Source organism: Denticeps clupeoides, chromosome 2 (assembly GCF_900700375.1).
Source record: "Denticeps clupeoides chromosome 2, fDenClu1.1, whole genome shotgun sequence".
Lineage (NCBI taxonomy): Eukaryota > Metazoa > Chordata > Actinopteri > Clupeiformes > Denticipitidae > Denticeps > Denticeps clupeoides.
In genome coordinates, this window is record NC_041708.1 from 28885542 (window position 1) to 28898118 (window position 12577).

General features: G+C 41.7%; 1 protein-coding gene across 4 annotated transcripts in view; it reads right to left on the reverse strand.

The window, feature by feature from the left end:
* Positions 1 to 12577, reverse strand: part of gli3 (GLI family zinc finger 3) — a 92187-nt gene that overhangs the window by 33938 nt on the left and 45672 nt on the right. For all 4 annotated transcript variants that reach the window (XR_003748857.1, XM_028969774.1, XM_028969773.1 and 1 more), the window contains one exon: positions 11537 to 11642. Coding sequence is in view for 3 of the 4 variants with exons in the window: in XM_028969774.1 (XP_028825607.1) it covers positions 11537 to 11642 (106 nt within the window). In the remaining variant the exon portion in view is untranslated. The remainder of the gene's footprint in view (positions 1 to 11536; positions 11643 to 12577) is intronic.

Sequence of the window (12577 nt, forward strand, 5' to 3'; positions counted from 1 at the left end):
GCACATCAGTTGCATGTGGATAGTTTAGGGGAATTCAGAACAGTGTTGCCAGGTTGGGCTGCTTATTTGGCAGTGGTGGCCTAGCGGGGCAGTGGTGGCCTAGCGGTTAAGGAAGCGGCCCCGTAATCAGAAGGTTGCCGGTTCGAATCCCGATCCGCCAAGGTACCACTGAGGTGCCACTGAGCAAAGCACCGTCCCCACACACTGCTCCCCGGGCGCCGGTCATGGCTGCCCACTGCTCACTCAGGGTGATGGGTTAAATGCAGAGGACAAATTTCACTGTGTGCACCGTGTGCTGTGCTGCTGTGTATCACATGTGACAATCACTTCACTTTTTTTACTTTCTTTATTTGTTTTATATGCAAGTACACTGCAAAAGGGGACAGACCAGAAAATGAGAGTTGAAACAACTGAAGTTGAGCAAAATGAACAAAGTTGACAACACTGGCAAAGTAAAGAAAGCTGGAGAAAGACACCAAAATATTCTAAAAACCAAGCAGACATTACAATGTCTTAACATCCTGCTTCCAAATGCATTTTTGACAAAATGGTAATATTTCCGGAAAAAGGTAATCACTGCTGAATAATGGAGAAATTAATTTCACACCACAGTTAGATGCTCATCCACACTGTTTGGAAAGTATCAAATATCAGTGTCAGCAATGTGGTTGACAGTTTGATTCGAATAAAATAGATTATCAATGGATGGCCAGCCTACAACCCATCATGCACTGTGTAGACGTGGTGGGGCTTTAAATTCAAACTTGCAACCACTCCAAATGCAACCACAGGTAACTAATTCCCCTTTGCAGATTAAGACACAGAGGCATGTAAAGAGGAAATGGGATAAAATTCCTCAAAAAATTCATCACCCGTTCTCTCATATTCCCTCTGAGAAGAGGGAAGGAAGAACGAGGCCGGCCGGCTGGTTAGCGCTGAACAGACACACTTTACTTCATCCTTGCCATTTCATCCATCTTGTTGGACTAATAAAATGTCAAGTGTGGTACCTCGATATTTAATCATGAGTGAGTCAAGCAGAGGGCCTCTACATTTTCTGTGTGTCTGAGAGAGTTTCAGTGTGTGTGTGTGTGTGTGTGTGTGTGTGTTTGTGTGGAGTCTGTGCTGTTTAAAAGTGTGACAAGGGCTATGAGAGACATTGCACAAGGGAGGGCTGGCTCTCACGCTGACGTACATCATGCTGACACACACACAGCAAAACTTTGTAAATTCCTGCTTGAGTCCCAAATGAATATGCCTAAACTCAATCTGTGTACAGAGCTGCTGCCTGCTTTGTGACACAAGTATCCAGTTCAGGCAAAGCAATACACAAGCCTACTTAAATGTGTATATAAATGTGTTTGATTCTATATTCCAAGGTTGTTGGCTTGATCCCATCCATAAAAAAAATCACCCCAGTAAGAATGGGTGTGAAAAGGTGTGAACAGGACTGGGGTCAGAGGTTAGGGTAACACTGTCAAAGTGTATCTACGAAGTAAACTAATAATAGATGATGGTACACTGACCCCCTCAATGTTTGGTACTTAAGAAATCATATTTATTATACCGTAACTATATGTTAGTAACGGAGTAACTGCAGAGAACAAAGAACATGGAATGGTAGTCTGGACCTGCTGGGGCTGTAAATATGCTACCTGCTGTAACCTTAATGTTTTTATGTGTTATGTGAAACATGGTTAGAAGTGATGTGTGTTAAGTTTCCCTACATCTATCTATGACGTTAAAAGAATGGATTGAAGCAAGGAAGGGAGCAGGGAAAAAAGGAGGAAAGAGATTCTGGTGGAAAGCAAGCAGGATTTATGACCCTGTTCCCTAAATCTCGTTACTTGCAGTAACCGGTCTCCAGAGTGGGAAGGACGGTCTGCTGCCGTAGTGGTGCTAATGGAAAATACACATTTCTGCAGCTCCACACTGTGACCAGGAATCCCCAAACGCCACGCTCAATACATTTGTTCAAATTCAGAACTTTTGTCTTGTTTTGCCCTACCCATCAGTCTTTATCTAATTCAAAGCACAGAGAATATGTAACATTTTAAACTTTCATTTTTTTGGAACAGTGATACCCATGGCACAGCCCACCTTTCACCATGTTGCACTATAGATAAATCATAAAACATAACCATAAAATCATCAGACCCAAATACATACACAATTGAATTAATGATATAATGTTAATAAAATATAAATTGTCTTAAATAACTGAAACCATAAAAAATATGGAATTCTCTCAGTTTGAAATAAGCAGATCAAACAAATATGTGATCATATCACGTAAATGCTCTTGTATAGCAATGGTGGCTGATGTTCTTCATAAAGCTGGTTATTAATATGTAAACAGTTTTTTTAAAGATAAAAAAAAACATGTGTTAAACACTGGACATATTATTATAAATTGTAACATAATAATTGAGTGACACGAAAAAGAAGACACCACATTAAATTACACTACATTAGTTATAAAGAAGCAAAATTCTGGAGTATAAAAAGTCTTTACAAAAATGAAAGGGTACAAAATGCTTAATTACAGCACATTAAACAAATGCATTATTAATAAAACATATATTTGCAACTTCTGTAGATTGTAAATCAATATTATGCCTTGCAATCTGCTTTTAGGCTGAATTCCCAATAGATGTCCCTGTCTAAATTATGACCTAAATGAGAAACATGCTTATTCTTTTGAGAAACATGACTAGAATTAAAGTAAATATTCGCTCTACCCTAACCATTGCAGCAAAGCCATGAAACACCCATCTGGTTAAAAGATGTGTGTTTCCCTTAATTAAAATAAACAGCAGCAGAAAATCTTCAAAGAGAAGCAAGGATATTGTCTCTAATCTAGCATAATATGAAGCAGGGGAAGAGAATTTTTGCAGCCAGAAATGATGTGATTTTTTTCTGGTGCATTCCCCAAACACAGACACATTTGTATTTATATATAAATGATGACCAATGCTAATGTTGTATTTAACATATGTATTATAAATCTGTAACTAGCTTTGAGTAAAAAATGTTAAATTAGATTTAATTAAATACACATGTGCCTTGTCACTATGAACATTCTGTCATTGTGAGATATAGTCGTCACTATGGTAAGAATACAAACCCACACACTCACACATGTTTACTATTACAACTTCTACTACTATTTGTATATTACAATTACCAAGAAATTGTCCAATATTTAGACCACAATTCTCCTAATTAAATTTTAGGATTTATTTATCACGGCATATATGCTGTCATATAGTGCATGACAAGTCATAATCAATTTTACCGGATTCTGCAGAATATAATAGCATTATTCCATATTAATTCCCGCTACCACTGGATACAGTCAGGAGTTAAATGCTATAAATGGTTGTCTGTGACTAAGAATATAACGCTAAGCTACTCAAGGTCTCAATAAAAGCTCTTCATCCCTTTTTCCTTTATCCATCGTACTCTCACACACCTCCAAAATACCCCACTTGCTCAGTTAGACTTTAGGGTGGAAAAGAGAAGTCACCCGCCATTTAAGATGTGGAACTGGTGTATTACAAAAAAAGGATATTACTTCAATCCGATTCCATTTCTCGCTAAGAATTTATCTCCTTTTTCTCTAAATCCTGAAATTGCTTGGGAAAAAAAGGGGGGAAGAGATACTTTCTTCCCAAACCTCACACATTTTCAGAGCAGAATGCAACTTTCTCTTTCCCTATACCCCCCCACCCCGCCTTCTCTCTCTCGTGAAAATTGAAGAGGCTTTATGTCAAATATGGCTAAAGCCAGCCTCTCCATATCAAACAACGCAGCACGAAAATTACTGTGGCGATGATAAGGGTGCCAGATAGAAGAGGAGGGGAGCGCAGGAAAGGAGGAAGAGAGAAAGGGAGTGAAAGGAAGTGACTCTACTCAATTATACTGCAAAATTGCTGTGACTGAATATTTTTCATTCAGGTGACTGATAGTATCGGCGAAACGGCAATGCAGATAAATAAAAGGCGCTTTCTGTCAAGAATAAACACCATTAATCATAGAGCTATCCTCAGACAGCCACCAAAGAGAGAGAGGGAGAGAAGGACAGGGGGACACGGGGGGTGAGGGGAACAGGGACAGACACACACACACACACACACACACACACACACACACACGCACAGACAGAAGCTTCATCAGGCCTTTCCTCAGGAGGAGTCATACTGCTGGACACTGCAGGGCTGAGATGGGAGATTACGGCAAATTACAGCAGTTTCATAGGAGAGGCAGGTTTACAGCCCCTTGTCTTCAACTATTTTATATCTTCAGCATAGGATTAAGCGCAGGTCCATGGGGACCTCTTCATCTGGGCCATAAGAGAGCAGCAGCAATGGTCCAGATAAATTAAATAAACTGTAAATCATGTAGCAAGACAAATGTAAAATGTTTATGAGCCATTTATAAGTAATGTCAGTATAAAATTACACAATGACATAATTTTCCATAATTTTTTGCCAGACAACTTCTCCCTATTTTTTTTTTACATGTTTCTGGTTTTGGGGTAGTGTAATTTATTAAAAGCTTTACTAGTGAAAAAAATCATTTGGTCACATTAAGGTTCAGGCTGAAGAGAATCTGCACAGTGCATATATTAAATGTATGTTTAACTGTGAATTGGTGTTCAGCCGCCTAATCCAGTAAATTATCAAGTAACTTGTAGGATGCATATATAGCTCAAAGCCAAGCTAACTTCCATGGCCGGCACGCATCTGTCATTCAAATGCAAAGACGAAGGGTGGAAGAAGCATGAAGGTGTAAAAGCAAATCTTCAAAGGGAATCTTTAATGTGTGCGAAAGTGTTTATTTCTCCCCCCTGAAAGAGATAGAGGGAAAACGTTCGGCTGCACCCCGGCATGTTTTTGCTTTTTGTTCTTCCTCTCTCCTTCTATCCCATTTTATTTTTGGTAATGGAGTTGCCTTTGCCATGCCTGGACCTGTCCCCCAAATTGCAGCAAGGAGCAATGCAGCGCAAGGTGTTCCGATAAGACACTAGTCTATGCTAAACAGCGCCGTGCTCCACAATGCGCAGATTGGGCTGCCTGACAACGGTTTATGTAAATAGCGGAGAGACGGGAAAAAACACAGCACACACCTTAAAGAGCATTCCAACACACACACACACACACACACACTCTGAGCGCATGCACTGAGCCAGAGGCAAAGGACAAGGGAGGATAGAAGGAGTGAGGAGGAGGAGGAGGAGGAAGCGTGAAGAGGTGTGGAAATGGAACACAGGACAAGTATCGTGCTCCGCAGCCATCCATTACAGATTATCCAAAATTGCCAGGCTGCAGCAGGGTGAAGTTGAAAATGCCTCGCACAGAAATGTGATTAATGCAACTAGAAACATTTGAAATGACTCACAGTTTTTAACAGAAATCATGAACGTCAACCATGGAATGTAGTTTACAAAGTTTACAAAGAGTCTATGCACGTTTCTGCTGCCACGTAAAACTGCAAAGATACAAGGGCTCAAAATTCAGGGCTTCATTTTTGCCAAACCTGCACAAGATGAACACATGGCAAACAACCATGAAGTAGCACAGACATAAAAGATAGGTTAGAACAATCAGGACATTATGAAGATGAGACAGAGGAACACAAAACCACATCCAAAAGTCCAGAAGGCGCACCCGTGGGATGATGGGGGTGTGGCCACAGTCTACGACATATTTTGGGTACTGCCTGGGGGAGCAAAATGCAAGCCTAGCTCTGGGGGAGGGGACCTGAAAGGTATATAATGCCTCTTGATATTGTCGGGACATTGACTAGAATTAGCCCAATTTGACTAAATGTACTAAAAATGTTTTGGGTTATGTGAACAAATTAGAAATTGGAAGCAAAAAGGAAGATTGTCACCGCCTAGTCTCGGCCTCACCACCCTCTGTTTAGTCTTGAACTGAAAGGTGATCTCATTCGTGACCCTTAACCCCAGTGACCCCTAACCCCAGACCAAGTGGGGAGTCAGTTCGCCTCCCTGAGAGGGTGCATTTGTTGTTTTAAGAGGCGTGTTCCTGCCGGAGGGCCACTAACTCTAAAGTAAACTCCACCGTGGGTAATTGACTTGAGGCGAATACCTCCATTTGTTCCAGCTGGTTGCCGGGCGACCACAAACCGGTCACTGGGCCATAAGAGAGCTTTTGTTTTCAGTGAGGGTCGCGCCACTGCAATAATTCTGGAATGAAAGAAGGATGGTGCCCCTCTTTTTCTCTCTCTCTCTCCTTCCTCCACCCCTACGCACAATGAGCAGCCGAGTGGAGAGAGGAGCCCCACAGTCTGCGAGTGTTCCATCGCCGGCCAGATTACCTCAGCAGGAAGTGTGCTGTCAAAGCGCTGAGCACTTCACCACAGCCTGGTCTGATTTCTGACCAGCAAGAGGTTGCATCATTTGATTGGACGCGGAGGGGGTCGAAGGTCAGCCTTCCTCAATGCACACTCCGGTGCCACGGTAATGCTGCTATGCTTATGCTCGACAGGTAATGCTAGCCACGGACCTCCTGACCCAGAGCAGATGAAGAGAGCCCCTTTCAAACCCAGTGATGCAGAGTTTAACTTCATTCAGAGGAGCGGCGCTGGTGCACCGATTCAGCGAACACGCAGCGGTGACTGGAGTGGTGGTTGGTGTACGTCTGGCATTCAGCATCGGCGCACCACGGCCTCTTATTCAGTTCAAGACAGCCAGACAACCTCGTGCCAAGTTTACCACTGAGCTCAAACAGCCCTCTGGAACAGCAGGCTTTGCTTTACTAAGTGTAAAGCAGCTAAACAGCAAAAATGAGCAAAATTCTGAGAAGGGATATCAATAGCTCTAAAGTAAACTTAATAAAAAATTATATTTTTCTTTCTTTTTTTCTCTCAGCTGATAAATGTGGGTCAGTGTATAAAATGTTCTGTATTTTGTATTGTTCACATTGATCACATTTGAATAAAAACTCTAACAGTCATCAGTAATTCTTAGATAAATAATATAACAAGAAGGGGTCCAATGGTCAAAATGGGATGAAACAGGAGAATTAAGTGTACAGCAGTGGTTCTCAAAACTAGTTTGACAGGATTTGATTGATCAGCAGCTCAAAATAGAAAAGAAGGTGTTTCAGTATTGAAACTCAAAATCTAATGAATGCAATAATACTCGAAACAGAAATAGAAAGCTGGATTTTGGAAGTGGTCTATTATTTTTTCCAGTGCTGTATATTCTGCATCTGTAGCAGAATTGTGCAAATATGATGCTATTAAGATACCACTTGCCTGTCTGCTGCTTTAAATCTATGGCCAGTGCTCATCTTAGAGACTCGGGAACATAAAACAACGTTGATGAAATTGTTTTGTCATATACTGCAACTTTATCATTGTTTATTACTTTCGCTCTTTCTTTTAAGTCTGTGCCCATCTTGGTCTGAGGTCTGTCGGTGAAATAAAAACACTAGGATCCCAAACCACAGTTCGCATGACAACTGAGGGAAAAAATCTTCAAACTAAACCAGAACTTTTTTTCCTCTCTCTGAACAGTAACATCAACGGAAACATCCATTTTTGCGTTACATTATTCATTCGGAGCGGCCCGTGTTCACAGAGGGAGAACGTTCACAAACAGAGAGCCGCCGCACCATTCTGGCAGCAAGTATGGGGAAAAAGTGAACGAATTTCCTGTGCAACTTCCGCTGCCCGTGTGCTTCGTCTGGTAAACAGTGCGCCCGCACAAGGGAGTCATGACCCTCGCTCTTTAATACTAAATGCCACACTGGTGCCTCGCCCCCCGTATGAATTCATAAACCAAACGATTATCCTCTGCCTATAATTGCACTTTCCCCCAGCCTAATGGGAACGCCGCAGGAGGAGAGGAAAAAAACAAAGGACAGTTAATTTGTGATTTCCTTCGCTCATTCAGAGGCAAATTAAGTGTCAAATAGCTAATACGGAGCATATTTCATTTTATGAGCTTTTAATTTAATTCCGTCGTCTCATATCACTTGGGCCCGTCGGCTCGAACGCTAACATGCCAGCCTCCCTTCTCGAGCAAGAGGCCATAAATAAACATGTTTCAATTAAGCCCGTCCAAATAATAGGATATGACTCTCCCCCAGTTCAGCTGTGCACTGGGGGAACAAACAGCAGAGCGGGTGCTGGGAAAATGAAATGGCCATTTTTTTTTTCATTCTCTGGACACAGATGCCCACTGCTGCTCTTACAAGGCTGAGGAAGTCTGGGTAGATTGATTGTACCGCCGCGAGGCGAAACCAACTGTAATTACGAGCAGTAATGAGAGGCTGCATGGGGAAGTACGGCAATAATATTCGGTGTGTACTTAGGCATATATTTAAGAGTGCTAATAACGATTAATTCTGCCCACTAAGGGGAACTTGTCTTAAAACAATTCTATTTTTCTTTCTTAACATCCTCACGCACACACAAACTCCCCAGTGCACATGGCAACTGAACCTGAACAAACCTTTTTTTTTTATTGTATATTCCTGTACACTGTACAGCAAAAACATAGTGTCATATATGTGCAGAAAATAAACTGCAATTTTGAATATTAGCCTAGTGGTCAATATAATCCTCAATTAGAATTAGGAAATAATGGGTATTTCATTATTATTTATGATGATAATCCATAATATCGAATGAGGAGAGAGCATATGATCATATTTTTAGTCATGTTCTGGATGCAGATGACAATATGTTTATTTTGTTCTCCCAAGTAGAGTTTTGATGGATCAGAAGTTGCTTATGTATTTAGTAGTAAGAAATATTTTGTCAAAGGCAGAGAAGCTCTGTACATTCCACACATACACAGCCAAAAAAAGACATGTTACAAATGAAAACAAACAAACAAATATAAAAGACTTAAAGAATATTCCGTAGAGGAAGAAATCAAGAAATTAATATGGAACAAAATATCTCGATGATCAAAAATGCTTATAATCCACTCTTACAAATCCTGCTACTTCCATCAGTAAATGTTGCACATTTGTTGTATGAGAACGAAGTCTGAGTTGAAAGACTCTTGAATAAAATTCATCAGGTTTAATGTTGCGATGTGCATGTGAAGCCACAGGCAGTATATCGTCTGGTCTGATGTATAACATGGCTGGCCGAACACCTCCCGAGTTTCCTCGGGCTTCCCCAGCAAATTGTGTTAGCAGACATGGCGCGCCGTAACTGGGTGATGTACGGTGAAGTCAGTTTGGATCAGCCCTAACACATATTAATGACGACGGTACACAGTCCCCCATCACTCTATTGTCACATCCCCACACTTAGCGGCAGTGTGATCTGATTTACATCCCGGCCTCGGCAAAGCAGACGCGTGAGAACAGAACTGTCCGCTCAACGGCTGACAAATGAAACGCTAAGCCACCTTCAGTCCGAAGAGAGAGAGACGGGGAGCAGAAAATAAAGTAATTCCTCCTTTAATTGAATTCACCTGCTCCCTCCCTTCTTCCCGCTCCTCTCTCTCACTCTGTCGAACCTGCCCTCCTGATCCCAGTAAAGCTCTGCTGACAGATTGCGCAGCGCGGCTGTTTGTCTAAGCATGTGTTTGCGGCTCGTGTTCGCCCCATTATCTCCACATAAGCTAAATGCTAAATTATATTTGCCATTTTGTTTGCGCTGACATGGGGCATCAATCACATCCCTGGTTCCCCCTCCCCTGCCCTCCACCTTTTCATGTTTCCTTATTTTCTTTTTTTTTTTTTTTTTTACTTTCACGCCTCACTTTAACGTTGGGGCCAGAGCGAGAGATGACATAAAAAATTCATTACACTTCGTGGCACAGCGGCGTACCGGAGATATGGCTGCAGAGGACAAGGGGCGGTGAAGGGGGCTGTAATGATGAAGAATATCATACATAATGCGACCCAAGTAGCTGCCCCATCCAATTTGTACCCCCCTCACACCCTGATCGCTTCCTTCCTGTCTGCAGGGGAAGGGTCGCATCCATGAAAGTTTGTGAAAATAAGCTCATTTCTCTTTTTATTTAATATGTACTCTTAAAAATATGGGCCTCTAATAGTTCTAATAAGAGCTTTTAATAAAATGTAATGTGTTACATTGAATTTCAAAAAATTTTATTCAAAATCCACACAATGAAATCAATAAGCATTACAATTCACAATAGGCAAGCGGACGCGTTGTCATTAAGTGACTGGTGCAAATCTGCATGAGTATGTGCATCAAAGAAAGCACAGAAAGGCAGTTTTACACAGAAACAATACTAGGAGGCCACAGACAGACAAAATAAATTGAAGGAACTTCAAAAAGCCTGTTTATTAACTGTTTCTGAACATATTGCACCCGACTGTGTTCTGATTCCTGCTGAACATACATCTGACACAAACAGGCTGCTATGTAAAAGGCCAACTCTGCACAATGCGTGGACCTGATTGCATGTGTGTGTTTGGGGATCTTGCATTGTGCTATGCACACCAACAGGAAGTGCATTTAAATTTCTTCCAATACACTATATCAATACCAACTGTGAGCATGTGTTTACGTGTGTGTTTGTGTGTGTGTGTGTGAGTGATTGAGCATCTGAGACTAACACAGAAAGAGACAGAGGGAGACGGAGCAGATGAGTTGGGTGGAAGAATGCGCCCCTCACGTCTATCAGGGAGATGTGAGTTTTGATCACGGTACTTTAGGAGAATCACACACACTCTTGATTTCAGTCTGACAAGCTTAGCGTTCGTTTGCGCGCGCCTGACACATGTTCATACGAAATGCGCCGTGTTTCACATGAGGCGCACCCTCCACCTTTTGATCTGAGACGGGAGCAGGCGCGGCTCACCTCTGAGAAAGACGCTAAACGCCTCGGGGAGAGGCAGGATGGCTGTACGCCAGTCTGCCTCACTCACACGCCCCTCAATACAATCAGCACACCCCAACAGCTCAACAATTAAGGGCCTCACACAAGCACAGGCAAGCTGGGGGTAGCTGTCTGCAGTAAGTAGCTACAGATCGAATCAAACCATTGATTGTGTCACACAAGTGTCTTGATAGTCAATGTGTTTTGGCAAGATACCGCATAGAACACTCCCTTCACTAAGGAAGGGAAGATGGCCATTAACTCAATCTTAATTAATCAATTACGCAAGTTATTGTTAGGTCACTTGTGAATCGATGTAGGGGTGCCTACCTTACTGGTGAAAGTGGGTCACAGACATACCAATGATGGGTACATGGGGAGTACAAACCTACCACTCAATCACATGACTTTTCATAGGTGTCACATTAGATTTTAATAGAATAACAAAGGGCTATACCATTTGCAAAATGCATTATGGCAACATATGCTAATCAATCAAGATGGTCTCAAACTAGTCTACTAATTAAAAAATAAAATATGCTTGTAAATCCTAGGTTCATAAAATATTGATATTGATTTATTTATGACGTGTATGTGTGTGTGCAGAAATAACTATGAACAAAGTATGTGAGCAATACAGAACTCAGATGACATGTATGTGTGAGTCTGTGTAGGTGTGTGTGTACTCACATGTGCAGAGGGGGAACTGCAGTGGGCTCGTAAATGTAGCGCCCCTGTGAGTGTCTGTCATCAACGGGAACCGGTGGATGAAATGCTGGGAAAAATGGAGGAGGGGCTGTGGAGACAGAGGGGAACATTCGTTAGAGAGCTTTTCTTTCATTCCCAACATTCTGCATGAAAGTGTCATAAACTGGCCATAAATTCATCCATTCAAAAGTCAAAGCTTAATCTCAAAACAGACACAAAACATTAGCAACACAAAAGACATTTACTTGACATGTCCTTGCTCTTATGGAATATTTTATTTAATAACACAACTCTCACACATGGTTAAAACACATGCAGCACAGAACCAGTTACAAACTCACACCTGCAGACAGAAGCATACATATTTTTAGACACCTGTTCTGCCACTGCACTGTGACCATGTTGGGATGCCATAGGATGCAGTAAGTAAATGTCACATATTTTAGCATCTACTAGTTAGTCAAATGTATGTACGTTGTCACGTGATTCCATCCGGGTGACTGGGAGCAACGTGGAAACGCGACTCCTATAAATAGGCAAGATGGCTGTCGTTCCTTGCTCAGTAACTATTTGCTGTTACCTTTCATCGTCCTGCTTCTCCAAGTAAGACATATCCTGTTTGTTACCTGTTCTTGTCCTGCCCTTCCCTTGTCTTTTGATTTCACACGAATGTCGACATCCGTGAATGTTGCGGCTCAAGCCGGTCTCACATTCGTAGATTAAAGCAGTGGAATTAGGGTTATTGTTTCTACCTACACGTGCTCATTTCCCTGTTCCACCCTGTTGTCGTGACATATGTAAAGAAATAAGACGGACAGGTAACCATATTGGTAAAGCAAATAGATCATGCCATGTGTGGTTGTACAAATGGTAATAAAGTCAGATAAAAAGGCTTTTTTCAAATGTCTCAGAGCTGGTTTGCCACTGTTGGTGACGAGGCCGCACCTGTGTGAATAAAGATGATCCTAATTTTTCTACAGTAAGTTGTAAATAAAATATATATGTGTCACGATGGCTGGACAT